Here is a 14,162-nt window from a genome sequence, read left to right as displayed (position 1 = left end):
TTAGAATTTAATTTAAAAGGAGAATCACTACTAGTGGAAAGCAAAACAAAGTATGAGTTTCATAAATTGAAGATGGTTCCATGAACATCCTGCTCTTGTTAATCACAACAGATGGCAGGGATTCAGAAATTCTCTAGAGTCAAAATCAAATTTACTTTTTTGGCATTTTTGACTGTTTCAGAATTCATCTCTGGGTGAAAATGAGAATATAATTTAAGCACTTCATTCGATCTATAAATAACTCTATGTTTCTAAATCCAAGAAAAATGGAAAAGCAATTGCAACTATAGTACCAATAGTACCACTGTCAACAGTGTTTACGTCGATTAGTTAACATCATGAGTTCTATTGTGCTATCCAAAACACTTAATTGAGAGGATAAAGATGATTACATTATTTGTCCAAATATTTTGATTTGCAGAAAATTTCTTTTGAGAATTTTGGTTGAATGGAAAACATATATGCGGCAAGATAAATCTGAGAATTCGGAATAATATTGCTTGTGGAAAGATATTGTGCTCTTATTTTCTTTTACAACAAATTTTGACTGTTGATTAAATCTAAAGATATTTTTTATGTGCTACACAGCTGAGGGACTTAATTGAGCTCTCACGTCACCCAGAATCAGAGATAGTACTTCATAAATATGTTGGGGCTCAATAATTTATATTATAATGAGGGACAAACTGAAGTACACTGAAACGTTTCCTTTATTATTTACAGAACTGATTCACTAAAAAGGAGAAACTTAAATACACATGTCTTCTAAAATGGATTTGTCTTTGAGTTAAACAATTAAGTTATCTGCATATTTGGAAAGAAAGAAATTTCCTATATAGACTTCAGAATAGCCAGCAGCACATTCCTTAGATAATTAGATTACTAGTTCTCTGCATCTAGAATACCCTGCAACAACAACTTATCTTGTTACCAAAATGAAAATGGAAATGAATCATGAGGTTGAATTGAATTGAATCACCACCTTGATGATCATAATGGCAGCATCCTTGTGCAAAACCTCGTTATACTCATGACAAGCAAAGCTCTACAAAAAATATAACTATCAAAACTGAATGCCAAAGATGGACACAATTTAATTACTCAGAAAATGTTTGATCCAGACCTGAATACAATTAGGGCAACCTACATCAGCCGTACAGCGGCAACATGTGAGCACTTCTAGAGCAGCTGCCAGGAACTTTGTGAAGTGAGGTTGAGCCTATCAAACAAAATAATAATCATGAAACGAAAAATGTTACCATTGATTGCTAAATAAAAAACAACTCTATTAGAAAATGTCACTGATATTTAAAAACATAAAAGCATCATGCAAGTATTACAACAAGACTTTTAGCACAATAGAAAGTTTGCTACATGAATCAATTGATGTCGTAATACATTTTCACGTATTATCTACCTGTACTGAAATTCCAGACCCTCCAGGATGTTGATCATATATTAAGATTCTTTCAGGATAATATCGGCTGTCATGAGGATTCGGACACTCGGGAGCCAAATCAGACAAGTTGCACATTATATGTCTGCAAACACAGACGTCTTTATATATAAACATGATCAACAGAAATAACAGTTTGATCAACAGATTTATTTTCGTAGTAGAAACTCCAAAAGTTATGAGCTGAGTGTAAGTCAGGGGAACCAAGAATAATTACGCACAATTTACTTTAAGAATGATAATAATGCTATGAATAACTGATGTGAACTGATGATATGAAGGAAAACGCAAGATATTCATTAGAAAAGGAAAAAAAACATTACATAAGAGCATAACATATGTAAAAGATAATGCAAAATATAACCAACATCTACCGAACATGGGGGGAGGAATAAGGCTTCTCTATATCATGTTACTGATGCCAAAACTTTATGATTAACATTTTCATATGAAACTTACAAAGGCACTACGTGTAAAACAGCATGAGAAGCGGCATGCAAACCTCCACGGAAATCATAATTTTGCTTGACCACCGCTTCTTTTATTGATTGTGGCACAGGAACCCAGACTGCCTTTTAACAGAGAAAGAGCACACTGAAGTTAAAGCAGACATGTCATATACAGATAATATAAAGAAAACTGCCTTAAGAAATCCTAACAGTGCCTAAGTTCACCTGTGACTCGTATGAGTACTGAGGAAGGGCTAGATCAACAGAATCAATGATTTGATTGCTTCCTTTCCGAATACGATAAAATCCAAACCAAGTAGTCGTCACTTGGCATACATTGGCGCGCACATTTGTTTTTGGAAACATGATGGAATCAATTACTGGATAAGCCTGGGAATAGGACAGACATAAGTTCTCAAACGCCTTAACATCACTAGCATTATCCATCAGATATAAGGTGAAAGGGTAAGTTTTAAATTCAATGCATAGAGAGACTTTTCAGTGAAGTCAAGGATAAAATACCTGAAGGTTTTATATATTCCATTTAAATGACGGAGCCTTAATTGGCTAGATTTTTATCGATTATAATTCATAGCAGTTTTGGTGGATACTATTTCAGAAGTATATTTTTCCTAATTAGAATATGTCAGGAACGAATGCTAGCATTATATTGAGAATAAGATCCAAAGACTAAATTTCTGGTCATTTGTTAGTGTTACCAGCATTTTATGAGATTATTTGGAGACGCGACTTAGAGAGTAGAAATTTGTTGGAGGATCAACAAGAATTTCAATTGATAATGAAGTGTCTGTTAAAATTTGCAGAGTGTGTTGCTAGCATTACTTGTGAGATTGTTTGCACAGCAAAACTTTAAGAACCGAAATTTGGAGGTATGCAACAAAGAAAGTTATGTTTTGAAAATCAAACAACACTTCATACATTCTTTAATTCCCTATTTCATCAAAGGACAATTCAAATTCAAATTGGTTGTCACTATTTTCAAGAGAAATAGGTTAAAAAGATAATAAAGCAAAGAATCTCTACAAAACTGAAGATCACATACAATATTACCCCCAATGACATGGATATCAGTGTAATCTCGAGTCTTTGTATAATACTTTAGATCAGCCTCTTTACAGAAAGCAGCTTTGCTAGATAGATCTAATTTTTCAACCAAATAAGTTTTCCCCTGGCGCAAGTACACTGCACCTTCATATACCTGAATCAAGTACAGCATAAATACACGATAAATCTCGAAATGTTGCTGAGTCCTTTGTTCATATAAGTCTAAGTCAATACCTGAAAGAAAGCCTTGCTTTCCTCTATCTCTTCTAGGACTTCATTCTTTTTCTGATCTATGACACTATATCTAACAGTTTCTATTGCTCGGATATTGACTGCTTGCGAAGGCAATTTCTGGGGGAGGGGGAACAAGGTTCGGTAAAAAACAAGAAAAAATTGTCATCCCACAACACTCAAATATTTAGAAGAGCTCAATAATAGAAAAGTAAACTACACCAGAAAGACATTAAACCTAACATGTTGATACCTCGGGGCCAATGTAGTTCCAAACTCTTGAAGAATCAGACAGATCAGGACATAAGTATCCTCTATCTTTTAGAGAACTCAAAACACTCTCTAAGCAAGCACCAAAATACTGCTCATCATACTGCACACTCAGAGGGTGTTCGTGAGCTGCACAGACCAAATGCTGTTCAAGAACCTGGAGAGAGTCTGTTGTAATTAGCACAAACCTCCCCATTTGTTAAAAAAACTAAACAATCTTAAAAATACTATTTTTAATAACTAAGAACCTGCTTGTTTTGAGTATCAATATGACAGCATTCGATTGGTCTTTCAAAAAGTTTTCTAGGATTTTTCATGAAGTATTGATCAAGTGGTCCACCAAATGCAACATATATAGCAAGAGATGGTCTATCTCTTCTCCCACCCCTACCAGCTTGTTGCCACAAGCTAAAATACAAAATATTCATTGGAAAATAAAAGGAAATCAGATAACCTCGCACACAAGAAGCTATTAAAAAGGACAAGAATATCAAAGAATAAGGGAAAATACCTTGCAATACTACCAGGAAATCCTAGATGCAGAGTGACGTCAATTTCTCCAACATCAATGCCCAACTCAAGAGCATTGGTTGCAGCAACACCACAAATTTTACCACCAAATAAAGCACTCTCTATTTTTCTTCTTTCCTGTCAATGTGAAGAAGCCAGTGTTGATTTGAGACCCATACCTTAATCACTGGAGAATTGAATTGAGTTTATTCTTAATGAAATGGAATACTAAAAATATTTCCAATGATAAAAAAGAAGGTAAAGACCGAAAAACCGACAACATAAGGACTTCATTAGTGATAAAATGAGAGCATATTAGACACCTGTTCCTAGGATAATAATATTTTACCGCTGCCATTTCAAGTATCAGTTGCATGAACATGGCATGCAGACAGATTGTATGCGCACACAGAAGCGTGCTATTGCACAAACACATAAAATGCAGACTTCTATGACAAGAAAAGGCAAAGAGTGGGGTAAAATTGACCTCTGCAATGTAGCCACCACGATACGCACATACGGAATCCAGTAGATGCGGGGCTGTCTCATGAAGAATCTCACGTCTGTCATTTCAAATCATTTCATTTCAGTTGCAAGAGAACCGTCATTACTTAACAACTAAAAAGCCGTTAACTTGAACTCCAAAATGGACATCAAATATAACAAACAGAATTTAGGAAAAACAAACAATGTTATCCCAACATCAACTCTATCAAACTACACAAGTAGATGGAATTGATTTTACATACACATAGGATAAAACAAGTTCACAAAGCTTCCGTGATTTACAAAATGCAATGCAGCGAAGACCATGCTGAACCATTTCAGCAAGAAGGCGTGAAACATCCACGATTGGGCTGCATAAGGAATGGGGCACAATGCATTAAAACCTCAGATATGTAAGAATGCGACAAACTGGGGAAATATGATAGAACTCGGAATTTTTAAAATGATGAAATGAATTTTATTGCCTGGAAATGGTGAACCTCAAGCTCTTACAAAGGTGGAAAACAGAAAATACAGTGAATAAACCAGAGTTCTACGAACTCCTAAACCAGAGGATAACTCTACAAACTTTCTAACAATATTTCTGAATATCTCTCTATGCAGTGGGCCACCTACTATCAGGTTTTCGCTATCGTGTCACCCATCATTTATTTCCATGCTCCAGTTGTCTAATCCTGGACGTGAGGGGGTTTGTTAAGAGTCTCACATCGGACAATATATAGCCTGAACATGTCCTTATAAGTGGGGGCAATCCTCACCCTACAAGCCGGTTTTGTAGGGTTGAGTTAGGCTAAATCACATTTCTTAACAAATATTAATAAAGTTTTTCATTTTTATTTAAATAGATCAGTCTGATAAGCTTAAAAAACTTTTTTATGGCATGTGACCTAGTCTTTTTAGCTAAATAGACTTATAAAAGCCTAGGCCTTTAGTTAATCTGACCTATTCCCACCCTAATGAGGGAGTGCGCTGAGATCCCACGTCAACTATTGATATATGGCCAAAATAATCTTTATAAGGCTTACGCATTCATCACCTCTTGAGCTAAATTTTTAGGTTGAGTTAACCCTTAAACCAAAATCTTAAGGGTCACAAAGCACCTCTCAATTTTGACTTCCTCTGTTACTGTTACCAGGTACACGAGCTAAGAAACTAGCTTATACATTGTCTAGTCAACGGAAAACAAGTGACAGCTAATATGTTCTTTTTTTGAACGTGTCTATTTGGTTGGGGGAAATGGTGGGACGGGGAAGGATTATTTTAAACTGTAGTTGTTTTGATCCATATTTTGGAGGGGATTTGAAGGGAGGGCAATGAAGTAAAATCCCTCATGAATCAATTTCAGCTCCCGTCCAACAATTCAATACTAGGGCACTTGGAGGGAAGAGAATATTTTTTAACAAACTTAGATATGCATTGACTAAAATAACTTTGCATTAAATGTCATGTGAAACATTAAAAGGGTTTAAAATATAAATAAGCTTTTTCCCTTTAATTAAAATATTTGCCTCGTCCATGTTTAAACCAAACAAACCCAAACAAATACTTGAGAATTAAGTATGCATTGACTGATATCTGCCCCGATGCCATAATGTTTTATCACATATCATGTTTCTATCCAACTTTTTAATCTCTAAATATGATTTAATAATTTCTCTTATACTTTTTCCAGGACTTCCTTTGCCTCTAGCGATTTAACTACCCTCCATCTGGTCAATTCTCCTTACTGCAAAATCTATAAGTCATCTCTCTATGCATCCAAACCATCTAAGTCGGGTTTCCATCATCTTTTCTACGATAGATGCTACCCCAACTCTCTAATGCTTTCATTTCTAATCTTATCTCATCTAAACTTATCACACATCCGAGGCAAATTTATTCTTGTTTTGTTCTTTAGTGTCTAACATTTTGCCCCATAAAACACCGTTGATTTTACAGTTGTCCGATGAAAATTTCCCTTTAGTTTGAGCAGTGCTTTCGCATTACATAAAACACTTGAGGCTTTCCTCCACTTCAAACAGCAAGTTTGAACTAGATGGTTTGCATCTTCGATTTCTCCCTCGTTTAGTAATATAACCCTAAAAATTAGATATAAAACTGTTCTTACACTTAACAACTTAAGAATTTAGGAATATTGTTTCTTAACATGGTAATAGAGTTTAAAACCAAGTTCCAAATGTAAAACTCATGTCTCCATTAATAGCCCAAGGTCATTGAGAGCAATGTATAGGTAAATAATCAATCTTTGAACCAAATACATGATAGGATTTCTACGTGTTGATTGCTCCATATAGCCGACACCACCTTGTGGGACAAGCTTGGTTGTTCTGTTACTGTATCAGCCCAGGGTCAAGGTAGCATGCTCATTGACCATACTTTGAGCCTTAAGAGCACTAGTATGAGATGAAATGTTCAAGATATAAATAATTCTTTAGGCTCCATTCAATATTAGCTTAAGCATTAAGAAAAATTGGTCAATATTTCATTTATCAAAGAAAGCAGTCCAAAATAAGGCTGCATGCATCAAATACACAGTTGTAAAATTTCATATTGTCATACATAGGGGGATTATCACCTTGAACGAACAAAATTTGTACTTTCATCGGCCAACTCATCATTATCCATAGAAAACCGAGTTTTATTGAATATCTGCAGTCAAGTAGCAGTAGCATTTGGTTTGTTAAAATATGTCTTCAGTTAGTACTACCGTCTACCAGAACTACATCATTTAAATAAAACAACAGAACTTTAACTCACAGCTTTTGGTCGCAAAGCAGGATTCCAAAGGATGAAAAGTTTTCTTGCAGATGGACTTCCATCTTTCTGAAATAACTCCACTTTGGATAAATTTGCAAGTTCCTGGGATATAGATTTATGGTTAGAGTGCAGCAGTATAGCAGTTTTGAGAAGATTAACAAACAAACTTATGATAGCATAAAAGGCAACATCAGCGAGGAGAGAGAGGGAAATATCAACGTCTATGTAACTAATTGCTGAGTTGGCGAGGGATGGGGAGAGTGGGTGGATTCTACTGTCTTCGGCTATATAATTTGATATTGGGGTGGCACAAAACACGGTCGGAATCACGAAGAACCTTTGCAATAGACTAGGAAATCTCTAAGAGCTTGGTATATTTTTCTTTTCCAGTCCAGCATTAACGTAATGAATTTTTCTTTCATATTTTATTGTTGTTAAGAAATGTGGTTGGACCTAACTCATCCCTACAAAACAGGCTTGTAGGGTGAGGATTGCCCCCACTTATAAAGACATGTTCAGACCATATATTGTCCAATGTGGAACTCTGAACATACTCTCTCACTCCCGGGACTAGACAACTAGCAGGTGGCCACCAGATCTTAAATGAGACGAGACTCTTAATATCATGTTAAGAAATGTGGTTGGGCCTAACTCGTCCCTACAAAACCGGATTGTAGGGTGAGAATTACCTCACTTATAAAGACATGTTAAGACCATATATTGTCCGGTGTGGGACTCTAAACAATTGTTATTTATCTTGTACCTATTATTTGGTATCACATATACAAATTAAAGAGGCTATGGATGGACCAGAGTTATTAATAGCGGCCACTCCAGGCGCTATCCAGGATTCTCTCCCGGTGCGGCAACCCTCCGCTATGGAGAAGCGGCGCGTATCCCAGTTTTGGATAGCGGTCGGGAAAGCTGGGGTAGCGGATTGCGGGAGCAGGGCGCTTCCCGGCCCGGAGCGGTTTTCTGCTTTTAGGGCTTTTCTGGAGTGCAAAAACACCTTTTTCTTAACAAATTTAAAATTGGAAACTTTATTTTAGTCGTTAGTGTTTCCTCCTATCTCATTCATGTTCTCACCTTTCTCCATTGTGTTTCTTCTGTTCGCTGCTTCTCGCGTTTTTCGCTCCTCCCCCGCCTCAAATGCTTCAAGCTTCTCTCTATTCTTCTTCTTCTCTACTTCGGTTTTCTGCTTTTCTATTATGTTCTCTATCATATTCTTCTCTTGGCATTGTTTTTCTTTTTTGTTTTCAAGTTGTTTTTTCTTTCATATCATTGTTTTTTATTCCTTTCTTTTAAAATATATTGATTCTGGGACTAATATATGTAGATTATTCATATAATTAGTCCAAAAAATTATTTAATCTACATCAAATATATAGGTAAATTATTCATATAATTAGTTCAAAAAGCTATCCCGCTATCCCATTTTTGGGGTGGGCCTCTCCGCTACGCTATCTGTGATTAATAACTCTGGGATGGACACTACACGAGTTGCAATGTTAACACAAGTGAATAGTTTAGAGAAGAATTTGGAAATGAGAGACGAAGACTCTTGAATTTCTCGGATAAGAATTGCCATGGAACCATATACTTTCCCTTTCCTTAATTTCTCTATACTAAGTGTATAAAGTTACTATTTCAGAGAAATATTTACCATAGAATGCTCATGAGGATTCGCAGAAGTAGCAGTAGAGAATATAAAAGAAGGAACAGTACCATAGAATGCTCATGAGGATTCGCAGAAGTGGCAGTAGAGAATATAAAAGAAGGAACAGCTCCATATACTGCAATTGTAATGGAGATAAACTGCATTGAAATTTCAATTTAAAATTTAAATAGAAGTAGAACAATAAACATGAAGACATTTCCTGAAGCTTAACAAACCATGTGAGCAGAGTCGCTTAAGCCTCCTTAATATAAGAGCTGTATGACATCCAAATGCCCCCTTGTAGGTATGAGTTTCATCAATTACCAGAAACCTAATAGGTTAAGAGTGAGTATACTTCTCCGCAGTAACAATCCATTAAGAAATATTCCATATAAAAATCAAATTAATTTAGTTTTGATAATCTGATTGAATATACCATAAATATTACCTTAGATTTGATAAAATCCGGCCAAATAGCCGATGGTGAGGCAAGATTGATATATGTAGCATATCTGGATTTGTGATTAACTGCAGTATATATAATATAAAATGAAGCATTTTTCATCATAATTTGTCCAGTCTACAGAAGAAATAACCTGTTACTTATTATATTACCAGTCTAGAATTATCACGTAGCCGTGTCCTTTCGCTATGAGAAGTGTCACCATCATATATACCAATATTTAAGTCGGCATCAAATTCTTTTGTCATGTGTAACAAAGACCTTAGTTGATCTTGAGCTAACGCCTACCAGCATGGAATAATTTAGTTATAGTTACAACAACCTTTGGGCAAAAATAGTGAGGGAGAGGAAGACAGGGAGTTTATGACTATCTCCAAGCACTTAGAATTTAGAATAGAAAATTAAATAACAGACTGAAAACAAACCTTCGTTGGAAATACGTACAATGCACATGAGGAGGAATTTTTAAGCAACTCTTCTAGAACAGGCAGGTTGTAGCAAACAGATTTGCCACTAGATGTCATTGTAGCCACAACAACATTCTTCCCGACAAGGGAGGCTTGAATAGATTCTGCCTATGTAAACCATGCAGCAAAATATACATTAGAAACTATAATCTACAAAGGCACAGTTTGACATATTCAACTCATACCTGATGACTATACAATTTGGAAACTCCAATATAATCTAGTGCAGATCTCATTTTTTCTGATAATTCAGCGGGGATCTCACTGTAAATGGCTTTTCTGGCACATATATCTTCAATATGTACAATCTACATTAACCACGCAGTCGTAATTTAGCGTTAACTAAGTCATGTCTTGATACATTTTCTTTAGTGATATAAAGAATATCAAGTTAGATTATAAATTGTTAGAATTGTGTACTTCAAAAAATTAGAGAAATTATAGTGATTGTAATCAAGACTCAATATATATTATTATTATTATTATTCTCTGGTGTCTAACTGAGACTCAAATATTTTCTTGTTTTCACTTTCTCAATATGTATTGTGTGTGTCTGTATACATTATACGTGTGTGTATTATCCAGTGTAATTGTGAGACGCAGATTAATTCAAATGTTTTCTCTTATTCATTTTCAAACATAAACATTGTTTGTTGTGTATTTTACAGTAGATTATTGGCACCATATCCAGAAAATCATGGGAAATTAAGGATTTCATGTATTATACTTCCAAAAGCACGAAACTCTGATCACAGTAAAAAAGAGAATACCTGTCCTTCAGATCCAATTCCTTTCTTAAGATGTTCAACCATGTCCACAGCCATTAATGACCTTGTGTCCTGCCAAGCCAAGAATTAAGTGATATGAACTAGTACTGTACATTCTATCGCAAAAGCATAATTGAAACATCTATGGATTGCAGTAGAAAAGTATGCACAGCTCGAGCAACACAGAGAAAAGAAGCTAAAAAGTATGGTTGAATTATTTTTCTCATAATTCATATACTAGTTTCCGAGCATTATAATTGACATGCAAAAAATGCTCACACCCATATCTTTAAATATCGACCAAAAATATATCAGAGATTTCACTAGTCTATAAAACACATGTATGAACACGAGAGGCTTGAATTTTGAATTCTTACCCCAGCCATGTTATTTTGGCTTGAATATGTTAATGATTACAAACCCAGTTGACCAATAAAGAAAAAGGGAAAAGATGGCTTCAGATTTAAAATATAAAACCAACATTTTATTTTCCTCTAATGCTCTTTATCTTTATGCTCTATGATAAGCTTTCATTATTCATAGAACAAAAAAAATAAAATTAATAGTATATCATAAGATGAATACACACATGACACCCAATGCGGTCCATGTCAAGTCTTGAGGAAGTTGAGCATCTCTTTACACGTTTTGTTTTGTTTTCTTTCCTTGTAAAATCACGGTCCTTGACTGCTGCAAACAGTTCTTCAAAGGAAATTTTCACGTTCATCTCATCTCCAATTTCAAACTGCAAATAAGATTGATGGCAATGCAAATTATTCAACATCATAAAGGTTAATTGACATGAGCAGTTTATTTGATCTTATGTTTTTATGTTTTATTTTAGTCAATTATATTTGAATTTAACACATTGTTCTTTAAATAAAGTAGCCACACTGACATAACTAGCATGTTACTTTATAATGAGCTTTGCACAAAAGTTTATTTGAGCCTTCAAAAACTCGGTTAAGTTTAGTAAATGCTTATAAACCTAGTATAAATAGTCCTAGTCCTTTGGACATGTACTTAGAATCTTTAAGCTGTCATATCTTATCACAATTTCAAATCCAAGTGGTTTTAAACCCAAGAACGCCTCTCTTTTATCTATCCACTTCAATTTATCAAGTTCGGTTCTACGTAGATTTCATGGTTTAGGAAAGAATTTTGTATGTCACCCAATAATTTCAGTTATAAAAATCAACTACCATACTGATGAAATCCTAATGCCCAATTATACAAAGCTTTTTCTTTGCTAGTGAAAGTTGTAAATTTATAAATGTTAACAGGTATTATAATAATTTTCTAAAATAAGACCCTAGTATGAATGAGTTTACAATAGACCATTCATACTGGTTGATCTAAAAAGAAAAGTACCTGAAGCTGTTCAAAAGCCCACCCTAGACATTTTCGGAAAGAGCATTCCCTTCTCTTTAATGTACTGACAATCTTTGAAACATAAAGCGACCTGCGAGCTATTAAACAGAACGTGTCAAGCAAAATAGAAAGACAAAAAAAGTATCCTTATGAAAAAGAATATCACTGAATTTTCCAAAGCAACAGCAGTGCACATCTTAGATATACCTCTTTTAAGATTATCTTCAATTTGATCTTCATTGTTACTTGAATGATTTACTACAACAATGACATAGCCAAACCTTGCCTTCTCTATGTCATCTACAAAACAAACTAGCTGCAAGGGATTCAATCCATAATTTAGAGCACATAATGAAAGCCTGCAAAAATGTTATTTCACATAAAAGTATATATCAAACACGAAGATAAATCAACCAATTTACATGAGGACAAAGAAGGGAGAGAGACTTCATGTCATCCAGGCCAAGTTTGAGTCCAAACTTAGCAAGCTGGTCAAGTGCTTCTTTCATTAGACCTGTGGTTACCTTCCTACCCTGCAAATGAAGAAAGGCAGAAAAGATATTCATGAAAGCAAACGACTTCACAACTATCTTCAACCACTGTGGACACAAGCAAGTGACCCCGCCACCATCATTGCCACAATATCCCTTCACGCATGCCCTCTTGAACAACTTGCACTGTCCAAGAGGCAAATCAGATAAACAATTCACCGACTCCAAAACCTTCGAAAAAACCTCACAACTACGCTCTCCAAGAGCAGTATGACTAGTACTATCCAATGTATTCAATATGAGATGATAAGGAAGCTCTATCCCCTTTTCACCCTCCACAGTGTTATTTTTATTCGTCTCAAAATTAGATACATTATTATGGTCAATTTCTTGGGTAGTTTGGCGTAATTCTGACAAATCTTCCATTATATTGGACCACGTTGTATCCGCAAGATTCGAAGTTGAAGCATTGAAAACAACATTAGCTGGATTTGGTTTCTCTGTTGAAGTCGGCTCCTTCTTGACGAATGGAATCAAAACGAGAAACTCGCCGTCTTGGATGAGATAAGAACCAATTTCATCAAGCAATTGCAATTTATTGCCCTGAAACCAAAAATGTGTGATGCTCTAGCATTACTATCTATGAAGTACGAACACCTCAGAACACGACACTGACACGGCAATACTGATAATAATTTGAAAAATGAATAAATTAAATGTGACACCTCAGAACACGGCACTATGGATAATAATTTGAAAAATGAATAAATTAATCGTAACAACAAGTGTATTACGAAGTTTCGGTGCTACAAAGATTATTATAGCATGCAAAGTTAAACTAACATGCTAATGTTTCTACAATACTGTGTGAATTACAAATATTTGAAAAGAGAAAGAGATCAAGTACCTTGAAAAAGAGATGGAAATTGGGGGAATTGGTGGCGGGAGAGAAAGAGTGGTTGAGTAGAAGCTTGAGGTGTTGGACAGTGGCAGTGGGAGTGATGTGAAGAGTGATAGAATCGCCAGTTAGGGTTCGGATTTGGATTTCCTTCTTGTTGCTGTCTGCCATTGACGACCTGGCAAATGCGTGGGAAATGTTTTCGGCGCTTGTTCGTTTTCTTTTCTATGCCATTTTATTCACTATTCAAACAAAAACTTCCATAGTACTCATTCCCTCTTTCTTTAATTATAAACACTTAAAAACAAAACAAAAAAAAACCTTATGCATAAGATATTTTTTAAATTATTAAAAGAAATTAATGTTGACTTTAATAATTTTAAATTATCCATATTGAAATTTGAAAAATGAGTAATTTTTCAAAATGAATATTTGGACAAATTTGCCAAGTTTCAGCATTTTATACACCTTACTATTTGAAAATTTTCTATTTTAGATAATCTTATTATATTTGTTATAATTTATCTTTTAATTGTTTTTTATTTTATTTCGGACTTTCTTCCAATACAATTTATATTTATTTATTATTCCTAATTGGTGTCCATTTAATTTCCACCGTTCACATAAAAAAACTGTAACCTTTAGGTTTCTCGATGCATACCCGAACTAAATGTAGGTTTTTCGATTTTGTTCTAATCTTTTCTCGATGCTAAGGATGGCAAGCAGACCCAAACCTGCGGGGTCCACCCGTACCCGAACCCGAGTCAACGGTGCAAAATCCGAGTTGATTGGGTTTGGGTTCG

The 14,162-nt window shown here is 35.0% G+C and overlaps 1 protein-coding gene across 8 annotated transcripts; it reads right to left on the bottom strand.

Annotated features, from left to right (window-relative positions):
- Positions 1 to 301: 301 nt before the first annotated feature.
- Positions 302 to 13,612, bottom strand: LOC131594917 (uncharacterized). 8 transcript variants are annotated; one of them, XM_058867111.1, is made up of 27 exons: positions 13,369 to 13,612; positions 12,393 to 13,064; positions 12,178 to 12,286; positions 11,971 to 12,068; positions 11,189 to 11,344; positions 10,603 to 10,671; positions 10,018 to 10,140; positions 9,791 to 9,940; positions 9,518 to 9,649; positions 9,351 to 9,430; positions 9,139 to 9,233; positions 8,971 to 9,038; positions 7,246 to 7,347; positions 7,064 to 7,137; positions 4,731 to 4,838; positions 4,469 to 4,544; positions 3,983 to 4,119; positions 3,720 to 3,879; positions 3,455 to 3,628; positions 3,205 to 3,321; positions 2,969 to 3,124; positions 2,131 to 2,295; positions 1,916 to 2,028; positions 1,418 to 1,541; positions 1,124 to 1,219; positions 983 to 1,045; positions 302 to 906 (listed from the first exon to the last, which is right to left on the bottom strand). In XM_058867111.1, exons 1-27 carry the CDS (start codon positions 13,528 to 13,530, stop codon positions 883 to 885), a joined length of 3,603 nt encoding a protein of 1,200 aa, XP_058723094.1. In that variant the 5' UTR covers positions 13,531 to 13,612; the 3' UTR covers positions 302 to 882. The 8 variants fall into 8 exon arrangements, 6 of the variants coding, with proteins under 6 accessions (XP_058723094.1, XP_058723095.1, XP_058723098.1 ...); XM_058867112.1 differs by lacking the exon at positions 4,731 to 4,838; XR_009281611.1 differs by lacking the exons at positions 302 to 906; positions 983 to 1,045; positions 1,124 to 1,219 and having other exon boundaries at positions 1,916 to 2,050.
- Positions 13,613 to 14,162: the final 550 nt, after the last annotated feature.

Source organism: Vicia villosa, linkage group LG4 (genome assembly GCF_029867415.1).
Source record: "Vicia villosa cultivar HV-30 ecotype Madison, WI linkage group LG4, Vvil1.0, whole genome shotgun sequence".
NCBI lineage: Eukaryota > Viridiplantae > Streptophyta > Magnoliopsida > Fabales > Fabaceae > Vicia > Vicia villosa.
Note: the sequence above shows the minus strand (reverse complement) of the source record. Positions and strands in the feature narration are given on the sequence as shown.